At 39.2% G+C, this 16,870-nt stretch overlaps 1 protein-coding gene across 1 annotated transcript in view; it reads left to right on the forward strand.

Annotated features, from left to right (window-relative positions):
* Positions 1-16,870, forward strand: part of BAIAP2L1 (BAR/IMD domain containing adaptor protein 2 like 1) — a 138,027-nt gene that overhangs the window by 35,240 nt on the left and 85,917 nt on the right. The window contains exon 3 of the mRNA XM_072597819.1: positions 13,328-13,414. Coding sequence (XP_072453920.1) covers positions 13,328-13,414 — 87 coding nt within the window. The remainder of the gene's footprint in view (positions 1-13,327; positions 13,415-16,870) is intronic.

Genomic DNA, 16,870 nt, shown 5'->3' on the forward strand with positions numbered 1-16,870 from the left:
ATCCTCAATATCTTTGCTCTTCAGAATACATTATCCTGTTCTCTCTTGAGTTTTCTGGTTGGTATCAGTCTTGTGTTATTCAAACTTCCTTTCCTTTGCATTTGAAAGTCTTTCTCCTGGTCACTTACAGAATTTGTTGTTTCTGGAGTAAATTGTTAAATATTACCTCTATGTGTCTTGGAATTTGTGGCCTTGATTTTTTTTTTCTGGAGGCATTCTTTCTATTTGTCTTTCCTTCTCTCTGTTCAGAAGTTCTGGGAAGTTTTCTGCTACTGTTTTCTTGGATTATGGAGTTTAGGTTTTTTTCACTTCTTATCATGTTCTTTTGGGAGACCTATACTTTTTGGTTTGTTTCTATACATCCTGTCTTCAGTCAGTATGTTTTGCTTGAATTTGAGAGCATGTTTTCTTTTAATGTTACTACTTTTTCCTTTTCTTCTTTTAGATTGTCCTTCACTACCATGTATTTGCATTCCAAATCAGTTGTCCTTTGTTTGTTTCTTTGATGAGACTTGCTATCTCAGATTCAAGTTTTTCTATTCTACCAATTGCTGTCCTGTTCAGACCATAAATTCTGCTCTCATAATTCACATTGCTTTTAATCCTTTCGGGAAAAGTATGTATTGGTTCCATGTTCTCAGATTCCACAGGGTCCTCTGTCTCATCAAGTGTTGACATTTTCCTTAGTTTTAAAACCATATTTATTCATATTTACTGAACTTATTTACTGAAGGTCATGTTACCTTCTGATGTTAATGTTTTCCCTTGTTGATTTTTCTGCTCAAGGTTGGGTTTTCTTCCTTCTCAGCTCTTTGGTAATTTCAATCCATTTTTTCATTATTTTCCCCTATTGCTCATTTTCTGACTCCCTCCCCTCTGAGATGATTTCCCTGGGTACTGGCCCTTAAAGCATCTCAGACTCCTGCCATAATAGGTAATTCCCAATTTACCAGACCTAGGCTGGAGACAGAACTGGTCTCAGATAAGCATTGAACTCTCTTCCTCAGGCTTAAGGTAGAGTTCCATGCAATCCATACATGGTATCCTATCTCATTTCCTCTTTTCCCCAGTTTTCTGGTCCGTATAATCAGAGTGCTATCCCTTGAACACTTTTGCATCTTGAAATCATTTCAGTCACTTGGACTTTGGATCTTTAAGGCTCTGGGAGGAAGTTGGGGGATGAAGAGGGAATCAGGAGATAGGGTTGAGTTTTATTTGACATTTGATCTACCGCATTTCCTCTGTTCCTCTAATCTCATGCAGCTATCTTTTGCTGGACAGATTGCTTCCAGTGATCTGGTTACTGAAACCCAGTAACCAGTAACCTAGGGGCAGCTAGGTGGTGTAGTGGATAGAGCACCAGTGCAGGAGTCAGGAGGACCTGAGTTCAAATGTCACCTCAGACACTGCCTCATCCTGGGTCATATCCAGTCATCTTGATGAATATCTGGTCACTGGAGGAGAAGTGAGGCTGGTGACCTGCACAGCCCTCACTCACTCAAAACAAAGTCAAGTGCAAGTCATATCATCATTTCTCTGATGTCATGGTCTTCTTTGGCAACATAGAATGAACACACTGAAGTCCCAGCAAATTTTCACAGCCTGGAGTCTGGTTTTCCAAGGCATTATGAAGAGGGAGAAGGAACAGAATATGTGATTAGGTTTTGCTGCAAGTCTGTATATCAGATCACCTAGTGCAGCTTTGCTGCCAGTAGCATGGTAAGAGATAGGGGAAGGAGCACTGAGTGAGGCATTATTGGATCATGGAGTAGGTTTTTTTTTAACCTTCTTCCCCATTTCTAGTAGCCTAGACCATGCAAATAGCTAACGTTGCCTTACCTTTGGTGCATAATTTCTGTTTTGGAGACCTCTGATTGTGAAGATCAAAGAAAGTATCTAATCCTCTCTCCAGCTGATCATATGACCCAAAAATTCCCTCCCCCTTTTCTCAAGAAATTCATCAACTGGCTCCATTTTCTTCTCCAATTCAGTCATAGTCCTCATACTTGGGAAATTAAATTGCGCATTTTGATGTCCCCTCACACACCTTGGCCTCCTACTTCCTCACAAACTATCTCAGTCATACATAGGAATAGTCATACCCTTGATCTCACTGTCACCCATAATTGTGTGGCCTCCATCTTTGCAATTCACTTCTCAGACTATTGCCTCTCATTCTTCCCTATCTCTCCCTGCTTCACTCCTATAGCTGTTCTTAGCCCTTTGCCTAACCTGCAGTCACGTCACCCTTCTCTTTTTTCTCACATTATCAATCCTACTCAAACCTCACTTTGCTCTATTTAAAATCTTGACCCTATGGGCAACCAGTTCAAGTTTGTACAATTCTCTATCCTAGAATCCCTTGATCCTATGCCTTATTGAACCTCAACCCTGACCTTCCCTCACCCTGTTTTTTCTACTTCCACTGGTATATTGTTGAATGCTACTAAAAGAAGTCTTAGGTAGAACCATGCCAATTGGAATCATTACAAACTTGTGTTCTTCTATCCCTATTGGGCCTTCTCTGTTGACTGCACTGCAATCTTTATTCTTCCAAATCTTCTCTTCTTTCCTCAACCCTAACCTGTATTATTTCTCCTCTAGGGATGGGGAACCTGTGGCCTCAAAGCCCTCTAGGTCCTCAAGTGCATTCTTTTGACTGAATCAATTTATTCTTTGAAGTGTAGATTCAGTCTGAGGGCCTAGAGGGTCACATGTGGCCTCAAGGCAACAGGTTCCCCATTCATGCATACCCTTCCACCGCCATCAAAGGAGTTCACCTCATATTTTGCTAAAAAAAAATAATTTTTCTGGCCATTAAAGGTACTCTCTTCTCAGTTCTAAACCTCACATTGCCTCAAAATTTTCCTTCATTCTCTTTTCCTTTGTCCTACTCCCTAAGAAAAAGTGTTTTTTTCTCCTCATTAAGGTCAAGGTTTCTACTTGTGCCCTTGATCCCATCTGTCCTTGACTCCCCAAAGAGACTGATCTCTTCAAATACTCTCCTCCAATGTTCAATTTTTTTTTATCCACTGACTCCTTCCCTCCTACCTACAAATATATCTAGATCTTCCCCATCCTTAAAAAACCTTTACTTAACCCTTCTATCCTTCTAGTCATCATCCTATATCTTTTCCCTTTCACAGCCAAACCCTTAGAAAAACTATCTACCCTTGTTATCTCTACATCTTTACTTACCAATCACTTCTCAATCCATTGTAACCTGACTTCTGACCTCACCACTTGAATAAAACTGTTGTCTCCAAGGTTATTAATAATCTCTTAACTACTAGTTCTAATAACCTTTTCTCCGTTCTAATTTTTCTTAACTTCTCAGCAGGATTTGGTACTGTTGACACACTTCCTCGATACTCTCTCTTTCTATGGTTTTTATGACGCTGATCTCTACTAGTTCTTCTCAGTCTCCTTTACTGGATTGTCATGTGTGTTCTACTCTGTCCTGGGCTCTCTTTGCTTTAAGGGATGTCATCAGTTACCTTCAATTCAGTCATGTCTATGCAGACATCTCCTCAATCTACATATCCTTGTCCTTATTCTTCTCCTAAGCTCCAGGCCCACATCTCCAGTTTCCTGCCTGGCTTCTCTACCTGGACATCCCATTAGTATGTCAAATTCAACATATCCAAAACAAAAGCCATTGACTCTCCCCTCAAACACACCCTTCCTCTTCACTTAGACGGAGTGGCCCTGCCAGGTAACTCAGCTCCTCCTCTCCCTTCTGTCCCACCCCTCCCTTCTTCTCCTTCCAAAAGAAGGTAAATTTGGATGGCCAGAGGATGCCCAATTAACTTAAGGTTTATGAAGCAGACCCATCCTTCCCTCCCTTCTTACCTCCCTCCCTCCCTCCCTTCCTTCCTCCCTCCCTTCCTTCCTTCCTTCCTTCCTTCCTTCCTTCCTTCCTTCCTTCCTTCTCTTTGCCAAAACCTTACATCCAGTGCACTCTGAAGCCCATACATTGCACAACTATAGGTCCCTACCCAAACTCCACTTGAGGGCTCTTTTCAGGATACTCCTGGCTTCAGAATGATTATCAGTAGTAACTGTTACTCTTTCCCTCCCAGCTCCATTTACTTATTTTCTTTCTTTCTTTCTTTCTCTCATTAAAGGGGCCATTCCTTGTTTAATTCGTAAAGAGACCTATTCATTGAATGGGCATTACCTCACTCTAAGTGAGTACCTGAATAGGCCAAGGATTCCCATGGCATCCTGAGCCATCTCCAGTCATCCTGATGAATATCTGGTCACTGGATCCAGATGGCCCAGGAGAAGAAGTGAGGCTGGTGACCTGCATAGCCCTCCCTCACTCAAAATAAAGTCAAGTACAAGTCGTGTCATCATTTCTCTGATGGCATGGTCTTCTTAGAAAATAGGACAAACACAGACAAATTTCTGTGGAGTGTATCATCAACCAGTTGCACTCATTCTCCTCTCTTTACTCTCCTATACTTGTATCTATTCAGTTGCTAATCCTAGTCTAATCTGCTTCTACAACATCCATCCCCTGCTCTCCACTCACACAGCTATTACATTATCTCAGAGCCTTATCATCATTATTGTAATAGTCTCTTCATTGTTCTCCTTCCCTCCCATCTCTCCCCTTTCTAACACAACCTCCAGACAGTTGACGAAGTGATATTCCTAAATGATGTATTTGACTGCGTCACTCAGGAAGCTTCAGTGGAGAAAGAATACTGGCTCTGGAATCAGAAGATCTCATTTCAAATATTGTCTCTGATGCGTACTTAATGATCCTGGGCAAGTCACTTAACCTCCCTTGGCCTCAGTTTTCTTGTCTGTCATATGAGGAAGTTGGATTGTAGCCTACAGGCTAAAATATAAACTCTGCCATGTGGCATTTGAATCCCTTTCCTGACTAATTCCAAGTTATGTTTCCAGACATATTTCACATTATTCCTTTTAACACATTCTGTGTTGCAACCAAACTGGTCTATTTACTGTTCCCTACAAGAGACATTCCATCTTTGGTCAAGCTATACTCCATGCCTAATTAATCATAATTAATCAAAGAGCATTTATTAAGTGCCTTCTGTATGCCAAACCTGTTCTACATACTAGACAAAGATGAAAAATGAAACAATCTCTGTTCTTACATTCGGTTGGAGGAGATGAACATATATAAATGTGCAACATCAACCTCAATCTCCTCTCCCACAGAGACTATAGATAATACTCCTACATCATTAAGAAGCTTTAAAATCTTGGACAAGAATAATTTTGCCATCATTCTATATGGAGTCTATGAGGCAACTGAGAGTTTAAATGTCGTTCTGAAGAGATTATTAGCTGTAATGATTGGAGAATAGAGGGGAAAAGACCAAGATGATTCATTTCCTGAGAGAACTGGGTTAGAACTGTTGAAAAAAGACTTTAATTTGTATTCTGAGAGAACCAAATGTTGGGACAATGTGCCCAGAATCGAGAAGTCAGCAATTGTAGTCGTGGTTAAAGATAACTTTGCCTGTGATCTTTCTCACAGCTGACATTATAAATAATTATTTATGTCTTTGTTTTAATTGTATCTAGCACTGTTAATAAATAATATAGTCAGTAATCTTGATGTTTATTTAAGCCAAGGCAATTAGAGGGTTTGATAGACAGAGATAAGCAAATGTTTATAGGAAAAGAAGCTACTCTCTTATGATTTGGAGACTCAGAGCTAGCTGTGTAATAAGAAAGATGTTACAATTTAGTAATTAACATGGACAGTAGAACATGCCCCTTTATTACCTTAAAGTTTAAGATAAGAATGAATAAGCAAAATAAGCTGGTGGGAGCATGGGGAGAGAGAGATAATGAATGAGCACCCTACCTAAGCTACATGAATGTGATCAACCTTAAAGCCCTGCTTTCTAAGTATGCAGAATAAATATAAGGCAGCCAAGCTCAACAAAGTGAGGGAGGACCCTAGCAATTGGGCATTAGGAAAAGGACATTGTATGCACGTTGATATTGATGCTGTTTCCCAAAGGAAATCAAGGATTCTCTGATGTACAGGTGAGGCAGGAGTACATTCTAGGCATGGAGGATGATTAGTGCTAAGGCACACAGATGGGAGAAGAAATGGTGTAAGGAACATAGTAGAAGTTCAGATTGGCTGGACCGTAGAAGAGAAGAGAGTAATGTATATTAAGGCTAAGGTTGGGACCAAATTATAAAGTGCTTTAAAATCCAAATGGTTTATATTTAATGCTAGAGACCCAACTTTGTGCATATTTTGCACATGCTATAAATTCTCCCCTCCTCCCTGTGTAGAATGAAAGATCTTTGAAGACAATCTCTGTTATATTTTTGTAGCATTGTCTCCATTGTTTAACATATTACTATGCCTGGTTCATACTAAAAAGTAACTTGGCAAATGCTTGTTAAATTGAGTTGAATTTTTCTTCTGGGTTTCTGTTGTTCTTTGCCAGAAATTTTTAATGCCCCAGCTGGCTGTCACAAAACCAGCAAGGTTGTGTTGTGGACATCTTTGTCCACAACATCCACTAAAAGTATCAAGAAATTTGGGTTCTATTTCCATTTCAGCTGAGTTGCAGTTTGTTCCATCTGTAAAATTAGGGAATTGGGAGAAGATCTCTGCAGGTTTCTTTCAGCTATTAAGTTAATGGTTCTATGTTAATGGTTCTATGACTTCTACCAGGACCATTTTACCAGCTATTATACAAAGAGTGACCCTGGTAGAAATCTTATGACCATTGAATTTAATAGTCAAAAGGGACTTTAAAAGATCATTTAGTCCAAAACCCTAATTTTACAGATGGAGCAAACTATGAAATGTGCTATATCTAAATATCTACATTGGTATATTTTGTATATAGCCTAGCTATGTAGCATAGTTTACATATAGCAGAGAGAAGAGAGAACATATTTTACGGTTTGCAAAGAGATTTTACATGTTGTCCTCATTCCATTCTCACAATCTTGTAAGATAGGTAGTTTGGAATAGTACATTTTACAAATAAGGAAACTAAAACTCAGACAAATTAAATAAATGTCCAGTGGCCCACAAGTAGTGACAGGCAGAGATATAGCTCTTCAGAATCCATATCCAGGGTTTTCCCTGTCTTCAGGAGTCTCCATTTAAAAGTCTTATAAAGTTATTCTTTCCTTCCAGATCATTTAACCTTAAAGTCATTATTTCAGAAATCCCCCTGCTGAAAAGTCACAGTGTCCTACCAAGTTTTTTTTTCTTTCTTTTCTTTTTGTTTTGTCTTTACAGCTAAACTGCTTCACTAAGTGGGAAGAAAACAGTATAAGGTCATTTACTGAGGTATACAGAGAGTTTTCATACATAGTCCCCAAGTAAAATGTAATTCAGCTTCTATGGATCTTTGTCTTTCTCCTTTTGTTAGTCTGACATTTCTTGACTCCCTTAGCATCATTGCCAATGGCAGCTTGGAGTAGTTTAATGAAGATTGTGGCATTTGACTTTAGTCTTAAAGGATGGTTTGGAATTCAGACAGAAGGGGGTGGGGGATAAAAGGGAAATTAAGGAAAATCCCTAATTTCAGGCACAGTGAAAATCCCTAATTTCAGACTAAGTGACCAGTATGAACAAAGAGTGAGTAAAAGATGAGAAGGTAATAGTATGAGGTAAGATGGCAACAGATTATGAGGGGTCCCCAAATGACAGGCAAAGGAATTTGAAATCTGCTTTGTCAACAGGAGGATTCCACTAAAAGATTTTAGTAGAAAATTACTGTATCTAAATCTGAACAGAACATTTGGTCTGTCAGGGGTTTTAAAAATGCATTGTTGTCAGAGGAGGTAGTGTTCTAGTACTGTGCTTAGCACTGACTATATACAAAGGATATTTCAAGATGTGGTCTGACTCTAGGTACTTACAGTCTAATTGGGGAGACATGACATGAATGGCAGGGAAGGATTAAGTGCTAGGCAGTGAATGTGAATGGTGCTGTGTAATTCTTTGGTATTTTTCTGGAGATCAAGAAGTGCAAGGTCAACTTTAAAGATAAAATACAAATGGCATTAGTCAGTGCTGGAGGGGCTGCAGGAAGACAGGCACACTAATATGCTGTTGGTGGAGTAGGTGCACGCATCCTAAAAAGTAATGTGGAATCATGCTTTTAAAAAATAATGCTGAAATGTCCATATTCTTTGGCTTAGGGCTCCCACTGCAAGACTCAAGTCAGACTCCAAGAAAGTCAAAGACATAAATATAGGTTCCTTGTATACTAAAATATCACTTGTATCTCTTTTCGTGGTAACAAAGAATTGGGAACAAATAAACAAATTGTAGTATGTAGATATAATGGAATTTTACTGCACTTTAAAAAACAGTGAATACAAATAATTCAGAGAAATATAGGAAGGCATACATGAGTTGATTTGCCCTCTCACGTGATACCTTTACCCTATATTTAGGCAATAATGAGACAGCTACATAGCAAAATGTATAGAAAACTGCACTTAATGTAAGAAAACCTGAGCTGGAGTCCTGCCTCAAACACTTAATAACTGTGCAACCCTAGACAAACCACTTAACCAATTTCTGCCTCAGTTTCTTCATCTATAAAGTGGAGATAATAAAAGCATCTCCCTCCCAGGGTTGTTGTGAGGATCAAGTAAGATAATGCTTTGCAAACCTTACATAATGCTACATAAACAGCGTTAGTTGTTATTATCATCATTATTAACAACAAAATGAGGCTATCCCCTAACAGCCAAGCCTCCATCCTCAGAAACCCTCAGTAGATACTACCATGCTATCATCCTACATTTCTTCCCTCTCAGCCAAATGCCTTGAAAAAAATTATCTATACTCATTACATCCTCTTCCTCTCCTCTCAGTCTCTTTATTTCCAAAAGCCTGCTTTCCAGCCTCATCACTGAACTGGAAGTGCTTCCTCTGAAGTCATCCATGGTCTCATTATCATCAAATCTAATGGTTCCTTCTCAGTCCTAATCCTCCTTGACCTTGATACTGCATTTGACACAGTCAACCATTCTCTTCCTGAATATTTTCCCCTATCTGAGACATTACTCTCTCCTGATCCTCCTATCTACCTACTCAACCACTTCTCAGTTTCCTTTACTGATTCATCAGCACCGTGTTACTCCCACTGACTGTGGGTGTACTTTCTAAGGTAGAAGTTCTGGGTTCTGTCCTCTCATCTGGTGACCTCATCAGATGTCATGGGTTCAATTATCATCTCTTTGCAGATGACTCCCAAATCTATGTATGGAGTCTTTCTTCTGAGCTCCAGTCATACCTCACCAATTGCCTATTGAGTATTACAAACTAGAGGTACCTGGAGGCATCTCACACATGTTGTTGTTGTCCAGTCATTTCATTCATGTCCAACCCTTGTGGTTTTCTTGGCAAAGATACTGGAATGGTTTACCATTGCCTTCCCCAAATCATTTTACAGATGAGGAAACTGAGGCAAATAGAGTTGAGATTTGCCCGGGATCACACAGCTAGTAAGTGTCTGAAACTGGATTTGAACATAGAAAGATGGGTCTTACTGACTCCAGGTCTGGCACTCTATCCACTGCACCACCTAGCTTCCCATCTGACACAGAGGATCTCTAAAAATAGAAATAATTATATTTCCCTCAAAACCATCCTTCTTCTAAACTACACTATTACTGTACCACACCATCCTTGCAGTCACCCAGATTCTCAACCTCAATGTCATCCTTAACTCCTCAGTTTCACTCCACATATCTAGTCATTTGCTTGTTGTTAATCATTTGAGTCATGTCCAACTCTTTGTGACTATTTGGGGTTTTCTTGGCAAAGATACTGGAGGAATTGGCCATTTCCTTCTCTAGCTCATTTTACAGAGGAGCAAACAAGGTTAAGTGACTTACCCAGGGTCACACAGCTAGTGTCTGAGTCTGGATTTGAACCCAGAAAGATAAGTCTTTCTGACTCCAGGTCCCACTCTCTATCCATTGTAGCACCAGCTGCCCCAAAACATCACTTCCTAAAGTACAAGTCTAATCATGCCACTCCTCCCCCCACCCAATGATCCACTCAGCAAACTCCAGTGCCTCCCTGTTGCCTGGAAGATCACCTATAAATTATTTTGTTTGATATTTAAATCTTTCCACAACTTGGCCCCTATCTACATTTCTGCTTTTCTTTCATTTCACTCCTGTCCTTGCACTTTGTAGTCCAACCACAATGACCTACACACTTACACACCACTCCCTTTCTGGAATTCACACCCTCCTTATCTGCCTTTTGGAATCCCCAGTTTCCCTCAAGTCTCAGCTCTAGCACCCCTTTCTCCACGAAGCATTTCTAGTACTACCACCCCAGGCTGCTAATACATCTCCCAAAACTGCCTTGTATTCATTTTGCATGTGTTCTGCATACATTCAGATATGCACACACTGTCTGCTCCATTAGAATACAAGCCTTGAGGATGAGGGCTATTCATTTTTATCTCTGTATACCTATTGCTTAGTACACTGTGTTTTACCTGGAGTAAAAGATTAGCAAATACTTGTTTGCTTGAAGGGAGGACTTCCTGGATGGGAGACAGAGAGGGATTTGAAAATGAAGTTAATATAAAAAGCAAAACATAAGTGTTTTAAAATCAAGATAAAATGATTGCACATGTGTTACTTATAGCAGATTGCTTACCATCTCAGGGAGGGGAGGGATAGAATTTGGAATTCAAAACTTTTTTAAAAATGTTAAAAAATTGTTTTTAACATGTAATTGGAAGGAAAATAAAATATTTTAAAAACAAAATAAAGGTAAAATGAATAGTTAATGAAATTTTCAATGGAATTTATATAGTGAGAGTAAGTAGATAAACCAAGCTAATGTTCCAGAAACCCAATTTTTATAACTAGAGAATACAGGTATAAAAGGGCAGCTAGGTGAAACAGTGGATAGAGTGCCAGGCTTGTAGTCAGGAAGACTCATCTTCTGAGTTCAAATCCAGCCTCAGTCACTTACTAGATGTGTGATCCTGGGCAAGTCACTTAAACCTGTTTCCCTCAGTTTCCTCATCTGTAAAATGAGGTGGAGAAGGAAATGGCAAACCACTCAAGTGTCTTTGCCAAAAAAGAAAAAAAAAATCCAAATGGGGTCAAAAAGAGTTGGACATGACAGAACGACAATTATAGATATCAATACCTATTGTGGTATAGTTTGTATAATTTATCTTCAGTATAATATTTTATCCCACATATTGCCTTTCAGCTAATTGGTAGCTATCAATATTTAATCCTCACAGTACAATATTACTTTATCTTGACAGTTTAATAAACACGACTATATGTGTGTATAGAGTATGTATGTAAACATGTATGTACCTTAAAATGTATATATACTTATATGGAGGGGGATATATTGGTAAGGGTTTAACAACTAGCTCTCCAGGAAAATGCATACACTTTTAAATTTCTTTTGTATTATTAATTTTCCCCACTGTTTTCTTAAGTCTAGACAATCACCAAAACAATAAATGAAACCCTGATTTGAAGTATTTGTCCATTTCCGAGACATAAATGCTCACACTGAAAATTTAACAATTGACTCTTTTTAATGTTTACAGCCCAGAAATCAAAAGTGTCATAGCATTTTAAAACTGGAAGTAACCTTAGGTCATCAATGAGTTACTTGGTAATTGTTCTGCCCCATTTACCCACCATATGACTTTGGTCACTTAAACTGTCTGCCTCCTTTCTTAGTTTAGACATGGGATTCCCATGCCATAAAGAACCCCCAATTAGTGAGCTCTAGCAATCAACTCTTTTGCAACTTCCTAGTTTCAGAGAGTTGTCTAGGGGTTTGGAGATGTTAAGGGATTTGCCCAGGGTCAGTACATGTTCAAAGCAGAACTTGAACCCAGGTCTTCCTCACAACAAGGTCAATTCTCCATCTACCACTTCTCTCCTAACTCTTTGCCCATTAGTAAAATACGAATGATATTGACAAGACTGATGGGTAAATTAATTGGCTAATAAGCCCAAAGCATCATGTTCCTCTTATAACTGCACTTTAAAGTTATTACCAGAGGGCTACAATTGTGTAGCACTGTTTTGAGAGCGTTGCATTTCTCAAAGATGTATCTCTGTGTTGTAGTAACCTTGAAGAGTTAACATAACCCCTTTTGACAGGGTTACAATCACATATTAATCTATATTCTATCATATAAAACAAATAATGCTAAAATATTTACATAATGGAAAATACAAAAGGTATCCTGTAAATTTCTTCATTGCTGCCCCTACACAAAGTTCTTACTGTGCCTATTATTCATACCTAAAATGTCTCAGATACATGTATAACATCTAGTATAAATTTATCCCCAAAGCTTCAAGATAAACTTATTTCAGTTTTTTTTAATTTGGGGACACATATACATCAAAAATATAAATGCAGTAAAATATCATAGCCATATCACCATATGCAAACAAGCAACCCAAAAGAAAAAATACCTGTAATTCACTCTTAAAGTCCTTAAAGTGAGCTTTACTTGCAAGGAAAGGAAATTCAAATGAAAGGCTCTCTATGTAAAACCCTCCAATTTCCACCTCTCAGAATTAAATCTTTAAAAACAAGTCTCTGGACTCAAAACTTTGGAATGAGAATAGAGGTAATTTTATTTTGAAGAAATTTGAATATAAGCCACATAATTGATGTTGTCTTCGCTTTCTGAATAGAAGATGTTTGATTGTTCAGGTCTCTTTTTTTAGAATGATAAACTCTTTCAGAGCTTTCTTAAGTTTTTCATGTGGCAACTGAGCATGGTTTACCCACCAATTCAGAGGCAAGACTAGTGTAAAGGCACAGGCAGCTGCCACGAATTTGATTTATGAAGTGATTGTTTGGAAATTAGAATCTATTTCCTTATAGAAGCAGTGACTCACTGATGGTGAGCCAGTAGTGGCTCACTTTCCCAGTCTACCCACAAAAGTTTATTTTGACCCATAAAATAACTGAACCATGGTGCTATACTAACCAGTTCTTTACATTACACTTTTTTTGTGACTCAAGGCCTCTAAGGTTTTAATAGCCACAGCTCCAAGAAATCTTCAAAACTACTTGCTTCAGTAACAGGAGTTCCCCTCCACAGAGGTATTCACACATGTGGATGGTGCCTAAGTCAGACACTGGGAAGTCAGAGACTGCCTGTCAAGTGAACTGTGAACAAATCAGCATTCATTTCATTATCTATTCTTGAAAGGGTGGTTGATTTATTCAGAGCTAAAAGGAGTGGATGTATGTTTTTAAATCTTCGTTGTTGGTTTTTTCCATCTTTCTATTATTTTGAATATGTTTTTATTCCCCTTCTAGCTATGATAGTGGCAGGAAGAGCCTACTATGATGGTGTAGCAAAGATTGGAGAAATAGCTACTGGTTCTCCTGTGTCCACAGAGTTGGGTAAGTTGAACCGCAAATCATCAATTACATACGTAGCAGGAGTCCTCAGGAATTTTCTGCCTTTGATCTCCCCTTTTGATTTCTAACTCCCCCAAATGAAACGTGTGACAGCATTGTCATACTGCCAAAAAGGAGAGCAGTAATGACACCTCATCTTCTTTTAGCCCACTTGAGAAAGTACTAAGTTCATTTTGAGAGGCAACATGGTACAGTGTAAAAAAGTCGAGTAATTATTAAGCACTTTCTATGTACCAGGCACTATTCAAGGACAGGGGGGATTCAAAGAAAGACAAAAAAATGGGGAGATAACATATAAACAATTATGTACAAACAATATATGTATAGGATAATCAGTAATAAACAAGGGAAGACACTGGCATTGAGGAGGATCGGGAAAGGCTTCTTTAAATGGTGGAGATTTTAGACAAAAATTGAAGAAAACCAGGGAAACCAGGAGGCAGAGATGAGGGAGGAAATAGCTAGTGAAAATGTCTAGAGTTGGAAGACGGTGTCTTGCATGAGAAGTAGAAGAGGACAGTATCACTGGATTACAGTACATGGGGGTGAAGGAAAGAAAGGTACCAGATTATGAAGGTTCTCAAAAGACAAACAGTGGATTTTGCATTTGTTTCTGGAGGCAAAAGGGAGCCACTAGAATTGATTAAAGAGAGAAGGTGACATGATCAGGCTTACATTTTAGAAGGATCATTTTGACAGCTTAGTGGAGGATGGTCTGGATTGGGGGGAGACTTGAGGCAGTGGATCCTGTCAGTAAACTAACAGGATCTTGATTGGGTGATAATATGGATTGAATGAGCCTCAATGGAGGCAGAGTTACCGGTGATCATAGTAGAGGGAGAAACTGGGAGTGATATTGGGGAGCAAGGAGTATTCCAACTCCCCCATCATGGCCACCAGTGTTGGAAAGGGTGGCTACAGAAGCTGTGCTATCAGTGGGAAGCTAGGTCTCAGTGAGTACAGAAGATGAAAGGTTAGATGAAAAGCAAAGGTTTAAGGTGAAAGCTGTTTTGTTACCTATGGAGTAAAAATTCTAGAGAGCACAGAGAAAAGGGCTGAGTAACTTAAGAGTGGGACATTTGGTAGGGTTGGGTTAAGCCTGATGGGAATAAGGTAGTAGTCAGTAGGGACTGAGAATAGAGTTTTGAACCAGGGAGCAGAGATTTCAGAATCACTGGAATAGAGAGAGAGTGATAGAAAATGGTTTACAAATGAGGAACTAAGGCAAATAGGGTTAAGTGACTTGCCCAGGCTCACACAGCTAGTAAGTATTTAAGGTTGGATTTGAACTTAGGCCTTCCTGACTCTGGGCCCAGTGCTCTATCCATTGCACTAACTAGCTGCCCCTAAGTAGGTTATCTTTGTCCAAAAGGGTTCAGCCTGGGGGTGGAGTTGTCCCAGGGTACCAGGCAAGTACAGCTGGAAGGGAATGAGGTGGTCCCTGGTGGGGAGATGTAGGTGGCTGGAGAGGATGCCCTGAGCATGACAGAATGACTGCTCAGGGAAGCCAGGAAGCCCTGGCCCAAGAACTGGTAGTCAGAGGTCCTAAGTTCAAATCCTGGCTCTCTCACTAATTACCTATTAGACCTTGGGCAAATGAGTTCATCATTCCAGGCCTTAGTTTCTTCATCTGTAAAATGATGGACTTGTTTACTATCTGTATGACCTTGGGCTACTTAACTTCTCTGGACCTCTGGTTTCTTATTTTAAAAATGAAGTCTGTGCCAGCTGTGGTGATGCACACCAGCAATTCCTGTTGTAAGAGAGTGGTGGATCAATTGAGCTTGGAATTTCTGAGTTGCAGTAGGATAAACCATTCAGGTGTAGCCACTAGAGCTGGCACCATATGGTGAGTCCCCAGGGGTGGGGAGACACTGGCCTGGCAAGGAGAGGTGATTTGGTACAGGTCAAAAACAGAGCCAGTCAGAGCTTACTGTGTCAATCAAGAGCGGGATTGACCCAGTCAATGGTCACTGCTCTTCCAGGTGGGAAGACCAGTCTGAAAAAGAGACACAGAGAGAGACAGGCAGAGAGAGAGAAGTAGAGGTATGTGGACAAGATCACTTGTGTCAAACTCAAGTAAAAATAGATCTCTGCTGGTACATGATAGTGACTTAGAAAACTGCAAATTAACAGTATCTAAATTGTATTTTTATATGTTTTGTTAAACATTTCCCATTTACATTTTTATCTGGTTCAGGAAGCCCTGAGGAGTTTTATAGGCCAGGAATTCAACACCTCTGGAATAAATAACTTCTAAGTTTCCTCTAAATTCATCTACTCTGTATTTATCTCTTTTTTTTAATCTATTGTATGTACTTGTTGGCTTTTCCATGGGAACTCAAGATCCTTGAAAGTAGGGACTACTTTTGCTTTTTCTTTGTGAGTGCTAGAACAGTGCTTAGCACATAGCAAGCACTTATGGTTCAGTGGATAAAAGCACCAGGCCTGGAGTAAGGAAGACCTAAGTTCAAATCCAGCCTCAGACGCTTCCTAGCTATATCACCCTGGGCAAGTCACTTAACCTGTTGCCTCAAGTTTCTTCATCTTTACAGATGTTTATCCCTACTGCAAAATGGGGATAATAATTCCATCTGCTTCCCAAGATTTTCATGAGGAAATGAGAACAGAATTGTAATGTGCTTATTAGCACAATGCCTGGTACATAATAAGTTTCATATAAATGTTAACTATTATTATTATTGCTTAATAAATGCTTGTTAATTAGGAGATTTAGTGCTGGTCCTGGAGTCAGGAAGACCTAAGTTCAAATCCATTCCGAGACACTTACTAGCTGTGTAACCCTGAGCAAATTATTTAACTTGTTTGCCTCAGTTTCCTGTAAAATGGGGATAGCATCTTCTTCCCAGAGTGGTTGTGTGCATCAAATATCATACTGTAAATCTCTTAGACCCAGTGCCTATCATATAATAGGCTCTTGATATGTTTCTTTCCTTCCTTGTTAATTGATTGCTTCTTTTAAAAATAAAAAAATAAAATAAATTGGACTAGATAATTTCTGAGATTCATTCCAGCTCTAAATCAGTGAGACTGGTTAAAGAGGAAGTGGTGATTAAGACAAACTAATAGAGAACAATTGCTTAACAGGAAAAAATGGACAAGATTCACCAGTAGACCTGGCTTAGGGTCCAAAGAAGAAGGCTATATAACTAAGTCTGATTGGGTTGTTAGGACTCTGCATTAAAAATGTCCCTTATTTCCACCTACCATTTGGTGAGGGATACTTTTATAGTATAGACAGAATTTTCACATCAGATTTACAACTCCTGATTCATCTAACAGAAGTTAGTGGAGCTCTGACCTATATTTTATCTGAAAGGGATGGGCTAACTGGGTCTTCAAATTTTACCCTGTGGTATGAACATTTCCTGTGACTCACCTAGTTGAAAATCAGACTCATTTATGTTAATTTCTGTG

This window comes from Notamacropus eugenii, chromosome 3 (genome assembly GCF_028372415.1).
Source record: "Notamacropus eugenii isolate mMacEug1 chromosome 3, mMacEug1.pri_v2, whole genome shotgun sequence".
NCBI classification, from domain to species: Eukaryota; Metazoa; Chordata; class Mammalia; order Diprotodontia; family Macropodidae; genus Notamacropus; species Notamacropus eugenii.